The following is a 12,092-nucleotide window of genomic DNA, read 5'->3' on the forward strand; positions in this document are numbered from 1 at the left end:
TATAACATCCTTATTACTGAACCGCATTCCAGTAATTGGACCTATTATTAGATCTTCTTCATTTAACTCATTAGACATTTCCCTGTCCTTTCCACCTTCTCCCTCTTCCTCTAAATAATGGTCGTCGTCATCATCATCATCATCAGCAGCAGCAGCATCGTCAACATGATCGTTTGAATCAATGTTGACCCACTCATCTTCATTCATCAAACCCGAATTCAACCCTAAAGATATGTATAATGCATTCCTTAGTTGCTCTGACCTAGTTTCTAGGCTGTTATTCTGGTTTAATGGCTTCAAACTAGTTTCTTGATTAGCATTCATATTTAGGTTAAGGAAAGGATGGTGAATTATGTGTTTAATGAAAGCTCTCTTATCATATGTGTATGGTATAACAAGGTTACTCGAATTTATATACCGTATAAATTTTCGAAATACAATATACGTATACATACGAAGGCTTTTGATCTTCCCATCCGTATAAATTTTATTTTTAAAAAATATATATAACAGTATACGTATACATACGAAGGCTTTTGAGAGAATGATGGTTTTATAGGATCAATGTTTTGGGATAATCAATAGTCATTAGCTTGTTTGGGAGGGAAATATTTTGGAGGAAAATAATGGATGTTAAGCCAAATATGAAATCAGGGGTTTTAAGGGTATTTCACGGGTATGGCCATCGTTGGGCCATTATGAGTGTGACCAAATAGCAGAGTTCTTTTGCCAAATGGAATATATTACGTCTTTAAATATGTGAATCAACAAAATGTCGAATAATTGGTACTAGTATAAGTTTGTTAAATGAGAAATCTATTTAACAAAACTCCATTTAATCTCACTGTAAACGAAAAGGTTGATGGTAACTTTTATTGTTTTCAAATATATGTTTTGCCAATAAATTAAATAGCCATAAGAAGGAAGAGAGGAAAAGAAACCTTTGGTCTCCTCGCATTTAATTCTAGTCGATCGTTGCAGTTTTCTTGGTTCATTAATCAAAGACAATTATTGTTACCTCTTCCTTTATTATCCAATTATAAATAGTCATTAACCTTATTGGAACTAAACAAAATCTTTCATTATGCTTACAAACAAACGAATAAAAAGCTCTACCAAAACTAAAAACTAGTGGTGAAAAAATTGTTTATTTTGCTTCTGCAGAAGCAGTTGAAGGCAACAATGATATTCTTACAACTATTTTACTCCTCCTCTCACCAAAGCCACTGTTCAAATGCAAACTTGTTTGTAAAAGATGGCAATCTCTAATCTCTGATCCTAAATTTGTTTCCTTTTGGAGGCTTAAAACTCCTTCTTTGGGTAGCCTTTTTGTCAATAGATTTTGGCGCAAAGACAACAAGAGTTTTAAGTACTTCTATATTTCTTTTACTGATAATGGATTAATCCACTCTGACGCTTCTCTCAAAGGTTTGCAAAATCCTTATGGCGAAGGTGTTGTGATTTTGAATTCTTGTGGTGGTTTACTTGTTTGTCGCACCGTGAAAAAGGAAAGAACTATAAACCCTATATGCAAATACTATGTCTGTAATCCGACTACAAACCAATTTATTTCTCTTCCTGAAATAACATATATACATACTGAACATAGATATGGTGATGCTGCTGATTTTCTACACGACTTTGGCTTTCGATTATTCTGTATCGTCTCTTTTTAAAGTTATTCATGTAAGTTCTGATCGTCGTCTTAGCTCTTCTGACGAGAATTTTGAGATGGGAATATATTCTTCAGAGACTAATTTGTGGAGGAATTTGACATGTCAAATTTCAAAATCAGCTGTAAGAAGCGTGGACTTTAACAATGAGGTTTTCGTAAATAGAGCAATATTTTGGCCAGCATATAAATCTGAGACTTCTATCTATTTTGATCTTGATACAGAGAGCCTTCATCCGTATCCAATGCCGTCTAAAAGAAGGGAAGCTATGTATTTTGGAAGCTTGAAAGACCGTCTATATTACATTCGCTCAAAAAGGGGTTATCGCTTAGATAATTTTGAATTTGAAAAAGACTATTCCTCTTGGTGCTGCAAGTATCAGATATATTAATTTTCTCTCTCTTATATGTGGAGATGAAAATCGGTACTTGGTCATATGCACACAGCCCGCGGCCATGGTTTTGTCTATCAACTTGGAGGATAGTTCTTGTACAAACTTGTGTAAGTTGCTATTGCGTGTTTATGATATGAAGGAGCTATCCAAAACTTGTGGATTATTTGTCTGAAAATCCATTTTGGGTAGGAAACAAACGGGACATACAACATGCAATGGTACAAGTGGTGGGTTTTAATTAACACATTTTGTTCTTTTTTTTGTATTGATCTTTAATCCTTGTTCTAAGAAGCACTTTTCAAGGTAAGATGTACTTTGTGATGTTGGTTACTACATACAAAATGATTTTGATATTTTGAATCAGATTCATGAAACTGATTTTTTTTCCAACCAGTTTCTAGTTTCTCAACTAGGCCAATATTTCACTATTTTGTATGGACAAGAAACTCCAGCAAAAGTGACATGTCGTCTCCTGTAACAACAAAACATATTGCTTCACCTATAATTTTTAGGGCACCTTTGATCATTCTCATACCTGAAAGGGGAAAAAGATACCTTAACACTTATATATAAAAAATGAAGCATAATATAAGAAGTTAAATAGAATAATATATCGCAACCATAAAATATCAGATAGTTAATTATAAGATAAATGGTCAGAAGTGCAGTACATAGAATCTGAAAAAATTTGTAGGTAGATCTATTTATCGAAGGAAAAGAACAGAATTTAACAATTAGAAGGGGGGATAAAGAGCAGGAGTGCACAAAATACTGTGTCATGGACATTATAAATCCAACTTGTTACCAAGACGGAATGAGTAGCTATTGCTATCTGGACAGTATTGTGATTTTTTTGGTTCAATGTACTATATATTCTAAGTCTTAAAATAATAGTTTCTGAATTTCCAGCTATTGTGGTCATTTAACGCATAAGGTGATACTGCAGTAAATTTAATCATTTAAGGAGCATGACTTTGCATTTGAATTAGTAGCAAGTCTCTCTACTGAGTCGTTTTTTCGACTTGGATCACCTTTCATGCTTTTGGTCAAGAAAATATGGTCTAGCTTACAAATATCATTCAAAAGTAACTGCTCTTTTAAGAAAAATCAAGTTAACCTACTTATGAACATCAGTAAAAAGTAGCGGAAGTACTACTTTAAAGGTTTCTTCTTTCATTACTTAGAGGTAAGTATAACTATTTGTGAACTGCAGTGTGTATACTCTTATACTTGGTAGTATTATAAATAAGACAGGTTATAAATTTTCAATTGCTAACCATTTTCAATTACAAAGTTCACCATTTTTAAACTTATCTTTTTGTCGTTGTTCATTTCTCCTTTTGATAAGCATTGAGACCTGTTTACACTTGTTCTATTGTAAAAGTGAACGTTTAAATCAGACAATCTTGCTCTTTTCTGCGAATGCATACCGTTTCTTTCAGTCCAGATTGAATAGTAGTGTCAACATCAGTCAACTTGTCAAAGATCTTCATTTCAACTCCATCATGGCACGTGGATGAGTCCTTTACCTTCTTCTTTTTCCTTTTCTGATGGGCAGTATTAGTTCTCAAAGATTGGTCCTCTAACGCTTCTGCTAAAGCCGCCTTTATTATTGGTCTATGTTCTGTGGAGTTCTCCGGAATTGCAACATCCCTATGATTAAACCCGGTGGAACCCTGACAGCTATCCGGTTTTTTCACTTTATTCGCAATAGTCCCACACTGCGATGTTTCGTCAAGTGCATCATTGTTCCTATTCCCACATTGAGCGTCCTGCACACTAGAGATTTCAGCACTCGCCCCACCCATCCTACATTTCTTCTTTCCAAATTTTGACATCTTATTACTGGGTTCAGCACTGGCATTTTTCGATTTCATGTTTATATGCTCTCGTTCTCCTTCATTACTATCATTTCCAACAATCTTAAATTCAGAATCATCATTATCTATGCCATGCTTTGAAGTGTGGGTATCTGTGACTACACCTTTTATGCGACGCTTCTTAGCCACAGGACCAGCTCCGAGATAAAGTTGCTGCAATTCATCCATAGTCTTGAATTCACCAATGACCTTCGCAACGTTCTTCTGTTTCACGATGGAGGCTGATGTCAAGTTTCCATGAGCTATGTGAGGTTCATTAGTATCAAAACCCTTCTCTTTAGCCATTTCATTGAACGAATGACTGTCAGCCTCAGTTTGCGCATATGTGATGCAAAGTAACCCTTGGTCACAGCTAGAAGCATCAACCGAAAGGAACCAGCCATTTTTTATACCCTCAAAAACACTTCTGACAAGCATAGTATCGGACAGGTGATAGTAATGTCCTCTCCGTTTCACCTTTTTAGGAATAACAAAAGGCGTCGATCGTCATGGTTTTACAAGAATATATAGATATATAAAGATAGACAAAAAAAACAGTGAGTTGGAGGATTAGCAACAGACCTTCACTGAAGAAATCTTCAATTCTTTCATCTCAGGAAAGCACCTTAAATGTTCAAACACAACCTTTTCTGCTTAACACAAACACGTCGCATCAGGCAACTCAACTCTTTTGTAACTTAATCATTCGGTGATTGAGAATCTAAAATCACTTATAAGCAAATTAGTACCAACAATGCGAAATTTATACTCGGGATACAAAATGGATTTAAGTTGCATACACCGACAATTTTTTAAAAAAATTAACACCAAATTTAACATGTGATAACAGGTCAGTTACCATTCTTACAAGATTAACAATTAATATTATCAAGAGATTAACTTGTGATTACCTAATAAGTGACCAATTGTGTTAATATTTTTACACATTCAGTGCATAGAACTTAAACTAATACAAAATTAACCAACAATTTTTACCTTTTTGACATACCCAACATACAAGCAGTGAGTGCAAATGCACCCAATGTCTCGACATTTTTTTTAATAATAATGAGTTAAAGTAATTTTACTAACAGAGCATCCAGGGATGAAAATGTATAAAACAGCAACCAGTAAAAAATTAAAAAATACGTACTATATATAATTGAGAAAAGGGGAAAATTACTTTTGAGATCGAAGACAGAATCAGAGTCGGAGACAATTAAAGCCAAGTGAGTATCAAAGTTGGTATCTATGAAAACCGTGCTGGACGACGTCGCAGGTTCAACTGCCGGCGCTCCATTGGAATCGGTTTCTTCGCGATGACGTTTCACCATTGAATGTGCCGCGAAGCACGACGGCTGAAGAGCTCCGGAGAAGCTGACGAACAGAAGCAGAAACGGCCAAGGGTTTTAGCTCTGTTGTGGCAATTATATGAAATGAAGGGTTTAGTGGTTTACCGCCCAATTGAAGAGGTATTTTTTCGGGGAAGTTAACTCATATACCTTTTTATAAAACTCACTTGATATACCTAAGTTTAGAAATTACGTCAAATATCCCAAAAATATTACATGTTATACCTCCTTATATTCTAAAACGTATCATAATATTCTATTTTAGAATACAATCCAAATCTAATTTACCACATTATTCTAATTTGGAATACAATATCCAAACGGAATATACCTGTAACAACTACAATATTCAAACCAAACATACCACAATATTCTAATTTGGAATACAATATCCGAATAGAATATACTTTAATATTTTAATTTAAAATATAATATTCAAACCAAACATACTACATCATTCTAATTTGTAATACAATATCCAAATCAAACATACGATAATTTTCTAATTTGGAATACAATATTCAAAGTAAACATGCTACAATATTTTAATTTGGAATACAATATCCAAACTAAACATACCACAATATTCTATTTTGGAATACAGTAGGTATATACGATAAAATAAAATTATAAAGTAGGTATATAGGGTAAAATAAATTTATAAAGTAGGTATACAAGGTAAAATAAATTTTTTAATTGTATATGGTGTTAACTGGTATTTTCAATGGGCATATCGCGTAGATTACCCTTTTTTTGCCGCCAACTATAATGGACCTTCTCTTGCTTTTTCCAAAAGCCCAAAATCAATTGGGATCTTTACACAAATAGCGTGTCTAATTTACTAGAGAAAATGACCCTCTATAGCCCCTCAAAATTTTAATAGCCCATATTTTCCCCCATTGATCCGAAATGTCCTTCCGGCCCCAACATATTACATCTAATAATCCGAAATATCTATTTTGTATAGTGACAGTCAATTTTGTATATTACTTGTATAGTGATAGTCTATTTTGTATAGTGACAGTCTATTTTGTATATTTTTTTGTATAGTGACAGTCTATTGTATATAAATTGTACAGTGACAGTCTATTTTGTATATATTTTGTATAGTGACAGTCTATTGTATATCAATTGTATAGTGAAAGTCTATTTAGTATATTTTTTGTATAGTGACAACCTATTTTGTAAACAGTCTATTTAGTATATTTTTTGTATAATGACAGTTAATTTAGTATATTTTTTGTATAGTGACAGTCTATTTTATATATATTTTGAATAGTGGCAGACTATTGTATATAAATTGTACGGTGACAGTCTATTTTGTATGTTTTGTATAGTGACAATATATTTTGTATAGTGACAGTCTATTATATATAAATTGTATAGTGACAGTCTATTTAGTATATTTTTTATATAATGACAATCTATTTTGTATAGTGAAGATTATGCATTTTTCAAATTAATGATGCAACCATGTTTTGCACACGTTGATGCTCACCACAGAGTTCAACTAATATAATATATGTTATTTTCATACTCGACTCCTCTATTTATGGCATTTCTTGAAAGAAAATGACACCAAACACCACACTTGCATTTTAGCGATTGATAGTTCTTTTTTTTTTTTTTTACATAAAGGATTTTCGCCATGCAAAGAAATGCTTTTAAATATATCTCTTTGGAAAGAGGGCAGGTTCGTGATAGTGAAAGATAAATTTAACAAATGGTCATATAATTATGATTTTTTATCAAAGTCATACAACTATGTTTTCTCACGTAAAATTCATAAAAATTGCTAGTAACTCACATAAAAAAACATAATGACCGAAAACTATAACTTTTCGATAGTATTCTTTTATTTTTCAGTCTAACAAATAATTACCAAATTAAAATAGGAATGACCCAACCTAATATAAATATACATTTTGAGTTTTTATACAGTATACATTGATTATAATACATATATATATATATATATATATATATATATATATATATATATATATACACACACACACACACACACACACACACAATTTTAACTGTGAGAATTTTTCGGTCTTTGGGTTATTTTTGGTGAGCCAATAAAAGAAGAGATGGAATTGTAAAAGAGAAGTTAATGTGATCGATAATGGCTAAGGCCGCCAATGAGGAAGAGTTATAGGTCCTTTGATTTTTCTATATTAGGTGCATCAAAATAGTAATTTCTTATTGCAAATTTATCTTTACTATTTTTCGAAATGTTTTCATTTATTTTTATCTAAAATCAACTAATTGTATTCTAAAAATCAGGCAACTATATATATATATATATATATATATATACACACACATAATTTTAGCTATGAGAATTTTCCGATTTTTGGGTTATTTTTGGTGAGCCAATAAAAGAAGAGATGGAATTGTAAAAGAGAAGTTAATGTGATCGATAATGGCTAAGGCCGCCAATTAGGAAGAGTTATAGGTTCTTTGATTTTTCTATGTTAGGTGCATCAAAATAGTAATTTCTCATTTCAAATTTATCTTTATTATTTTTCGAAATGCTTTCATTTGTTTTTATCTAAAATCAACTAATTATATTTCTAAAAATCAGGCAGTTTTTTTTTGCTGGTTAGAAGGAAAGGACTAGTGAAGGAGGGACAAAAGGGCGCTTAAAATTATTTGTTGGTTAGCATATGTTATTTGTTTTTGGCTAAAAATTATAATGTAAAACTATGGGCCATCGACTGATATATGTTTTGGCCGAGTGGCCACTTATGTCAGAAGCTCAATTTACTACTCCCTCCGTTTCAATTTAGATTAGGTAGTTTGACTCGGCACTGAGTTTAAAAAAAAAAGACTTTTGAAACTTATAGTTTTATAAGCTTAAGGGGTAAAAGTTTTATAGGGCCACGATATTTTTGTGGTTATAAAAGCTTCTCATTAAGGGTAAAATGAAGAGTTTAAAGTTGAATTATTTCCAAATTTAGAAATATGACATTTATTTTGGAACAGACTAAAAAGGAAGTACCTCATCTAATTTGAAACGGAGGAAGTATTATTTTTCTTAGCTATTATACATAGATTATAAACTATTATGCACAGTTATACACATAAATATTTGTATTTTAAGCGGTTGGTGAGCAAATATTTTGATTAATTCTTCAAACAATTTAGAGTTAATTACCAAAAAGATCTTGTCCTCTCCGAATTTACACTTATAGTAAGATATGGCCTAAATTTCTCCATGGCTAATCTTGGAGCCAAAGTACTCAAACTTTAAGCCAAAGTATTCTAGCTTGGAGCCAAAGAATAAAGTATTTTCTTTTTCTTCTCTTTTTCTTTACTTGGGGACCAAGAGCTTTACCCTATAAATATGATTCATCTTACTTCATTTGAATCATCCCATATTTTGATTAGAAACTCATTTAAAGTATTCTTGTGATAGAGAGTTTTGTTATAGTCCATAGAGTTAGTGATGGAAAACACTTTAAGTGAACCTCTTCTTTGTGAGTGATTGTAGTGAGGTTATTCTCTTGGGATATATTTTGGGATAATTAGAGTTTTATCTCTAATTTTGTACTCTCTTTTGTGTGCCTGTTGCTATAGTGAAATTGTTCCTCTCTGCTTGTGGACTTAGGTCACCTTGACCGAACCACGTTAAATTTTGTGTCTTCTTTATCTTCTTTAATTACAATTATTATCAACTTGTATTGTCTTTGTTATTATCATTATAACATTGTTTGGAGAAATTTCGCACTACATGATTTCTTATCCTAACAAATTGGTATGAGAGACAGATCTAACCGGGTTAATTTCAGTAGCCAATATGACTTTAACAAAGACTTATGTTGAGAAAAGGAAAGGAGAAAAAGTCGGATAAAATAACGGACGAGGACTTTGCCGTCATAGAAAAAAAGGCAAAATCAAGTATTATCTTAAATCTCTCAAATGCAGTTTTAGAGACCACAACCAAAGGTATAGTGAAGTTTATGTAGAAACCACAACCAAAGGTATATGGAAAAAATTGAAAACTTTTATATGAAGAAAATAATGGAAAATAGACTTTACCGGAAGCAGAAGCTTTATACAATTCATATGGGTGAAGGTACCTCTATTCTCTCTCATCTTGACACATTTGATTCCATTATTATGGATTTGAGTAATATAGACGCAGAAATTAAAGATGGAGATCAAGCCGTGTTACTACTTAGTTCTCTACTCTCATCTTTTAAGCATATAAGAGATACTATGCTTTATGCAAAGGATAATACCTCTTGTAAGGATATTAAATCAATCTTAAAATATTAAAAAATAGATAAATAGTGATATTACTGGGGAAGCTAGTGGAACTCAAGCAGAATTTAACTTGTTTGTTAGGGGTAAATCCGACTTAACATCTAGATACAATAATTTAGAGTGTCCCTATTGTCATAAGAAATGTCACATTATCTCTGAATAAGCTGAAACTAGTTATTGTAACGACCCAGCCGGTCGTTTTAAAAATTTCAACCCCCTTTTCCCCATTTACTGCTCAATTTATGCCTCAAAATTTATTTATAACTTATCGGGTTAGTTGGTTCGGGTCCGAAAGGATTTCGGAGTGAAATGAGACACTTAGTCTCATAATTTAAAACTTAAGTTGAAAAAGTTGACCGGATATTTACTTATGTGTAAATGATCTCGGAATTGAATTCTGATGATTTCAATAGCTCCGTATGGTAATTTTGGACTTAGGAGCGTGTCCGAAAAATTATTTGGAGGTCCGCAATAGAATTAGGCTTGAAATGGCGAAAGTTGAATATTTGAAAAGTTCGACCGGGGAGTTGACTTTTTGATATCGGGGTCGAAATCCAATTCTGAAAATTTTAATATGTCCGTTATGTCATTTATGACTTGTGTGCGAAATTTGAGGCCAATCGGACGTGATTTAATAGGTTTTGGCGTTGTTTGTGAAAACTTAAAATTTCAAAGTTCATTAGGCTTGAATTGGGATATGATTCGTATTTTTAGTGTTGTTGGATGTGATTTGAAGGCTGGACTATGTTCGTATCATGTTGTAGGACTTGTTGGCATGTTTGGTTGAGGTCCCGTGGGAGGGGGCGCTCAGATGAATTTTGGGGGATTAACGGATTATTTTTGGCCTTGGTGAGATTGCTGATATCTGATGCTGCCTTCTTCTGGTTTCCTTATATGCGATCACATAGGTCCATCCGCGATCACGTAAGCTTAATTGGGGCAGGGATATTTTTGTTCTATGCGATCGCATGGGGAGAATCGCGATCGCGTAGCTGGGAAGAGAGAACGCATCGCGAACGCGTGGGAAAAGCCGCGTTCGCAAAGAGGAGGTGAGGCAGCTGGGGTTCGCGAGCATTGTCCTATGCGAACGCGTGGGCTGTCCGCGATCGCGTAGGCCTGGGAAGCTCATGCTTCACGTTCGCGTGTGTTACGATGCGGTCGCGTAGAGAAGTTTTGGGGGCAGTGTATTTTGGTCTTCGCGATCGCATAACCTTGTACGCGATCGCATAGGGTTATCTTGGCAATGGAGATGTTATGCTTCGCGATCGCGGGACTTGGTCCGCGATCGCATAGAAGAAATGACTGGGCAGAGAGTCCCATTTTCCATTTTTGACGGATTGGAGCTCGGGAAGAGGCGATTTTTGGGAGATTTTCAGAGGAAACAACGGAGGTAAGTGTTCTTAACTCAATATTGGTTAAATTACTCGAATCCATGGTTGTTTTTAACATTTAATTGTGAATTAAGTTGGAAAATTGTGCAAAACCCTCTTGATTTAATTTGAAGATTTGAGGGTCGAGTTGATGTCGGCTTTGAGTAAAATTTATATGATTGGACTCGTGGTTGAATGGGCGTTCATATTTTGTAACTTTTGTCGAGTTCCGAGACGTGGGAACCCACATACGATTTTTTAGTGTAATTTCGGATTTTATGGGAAAACATTAGAATTTTGATATGGAATTAATTCTTATAATTGTGTAGACTGAATCAAATTTATTGTTGCTAGATTCAAGCCGTTCAGGAGTTGATACGCGCAGAATGAGATTTCTGGAGCATTGTTTAGCTTGCTCGGCATTGGATTCGTCTTGATCGAGGTAAGTAGCTCTTTTAATCTTGGAGCTGAGGGTATGAACCCTGCATATAAGTATTATGTGAATTGTTGGGAAGTGACGCACATGCTAGGTGACGGGCGTGTGGGCGTGCACCACAGAAATTGTGAAATAATTATTCCCGTGAAATTTTGTAGACAAATAATCTTGGCATTTTCTATATAGTTTTATGTGCTAAAGAAATTGAGTTGAGAATCATATTAAAAATCATGTTGAGGCTATATGCCAGTATTGTTAGGACCCACAAAGGTCATATTGCTGTGAATTATTTATTTTAAATTGAAAATTATACTTAGTCATATTCATGTCATTACATATCATATATCAGTCTCTGTTATTATTTATTGATACGTCATATCATCATTTTTGGGCTATTTTCATAACATTATGAGCCCTTGAGAGAGACTGGAGAGATTGATGACTGAGTGAGGCCGAGGGCCTGATTGTGGGGATTATTATGTGGACCGGGGCTACCCCCTGCAGCAGGCCTTATAGGCTTTATTATAGCACGTGAGTTGTCCGTGCGGATCCAGATATTATTATAGCACGTGAGTCGTCCGTGCAGCATGTGAGTTGGCCGTGCGGATCCAGATATTATTATAACACGTGAGCTGTCTGCAGCACGTGAGTTGGCCGTGCGGATCTAGATATTATTATAGCACGTGAGTTGTCCGTGCAGCACGTGAGTTGTCCGTGCAGATTATAGCGC

At 34.0% G+C, this 12,092-nt stretch overlaps 2 protein-coding genes across 3 annotated transcripts; one reads left to right on the plus strand and one right to left on the minus strand.

Moving 5' to 3' along the window:
* The first annotated feature begins 807 nt into the window (after nt 1-807).
* Nucleotides 808-2,064, plus strand: LOC142180176 (F-box protein At5g07610-like). The gene is made up of 3 exons (XM_075251118.1): nt 808-865; nt 1,165-1,545; nt 1,679-2,064. Exons 1-3 carry the CDS (start codon nt 808-810, stop codon nt 2,062-2,064), a joined length of 825 nt encoding a protein of 274 aa, XP_075107219.1.
* A 258-nt stretch (nt 2,065-2,322) lies between these two features.
* LOC107779825 (uncharacterized) lies at nt 2,323-5,407 on the minus strand. Of its 2 annotated transcripts, XM_016600321.2 has the most exons (4): nt 5,110-5,406; nt 4,509-4,576; nt 3,498-4,403; nt 2,323-2,602 (listed from the first exon to the last, which is right to left on the minus strand). In XM_016600321.2, exons 1-4 carry the CDS (start codon nt 5,258-5,260, stop codon nt 2,597-2,599), a joined length of 1,131 nt encoding a protein of 376 aa, XP_016455807.1. In that variant the 5' UTR covers nt 5,261-5,406; the 3' UTR covers nt 2,323-2,596. The 2 variants fall into 2 exon arrangements, with proteins under 2 accessions (XP_016455807.1, XP_016455806.1); XM_016600320.2 differs by lacking the exon at nt 2,323-2,602 and having other exon boundaries at nt 3,307-4,403; nt 5,110-5,407.
* Nucleotides 5,408-12,092: the final 6,685 nt, after the last annotated feature.

This window comes from Nicotiana tabacum, chromosome 4, assembly GCF_000715075.1.
Source record: "Nicotiana tabacum cultivar K326 chromosome 4, ASM71507v2, whole genome shotgun sequence".
In the NCBI taxonomy this organism is placed as follows: Eukaryota; Viridiplantae; Streptophyta; class Magnoliopsida; order Solanales; family Solanaceae; genus Nicotiana; species Nicotiana tabacum.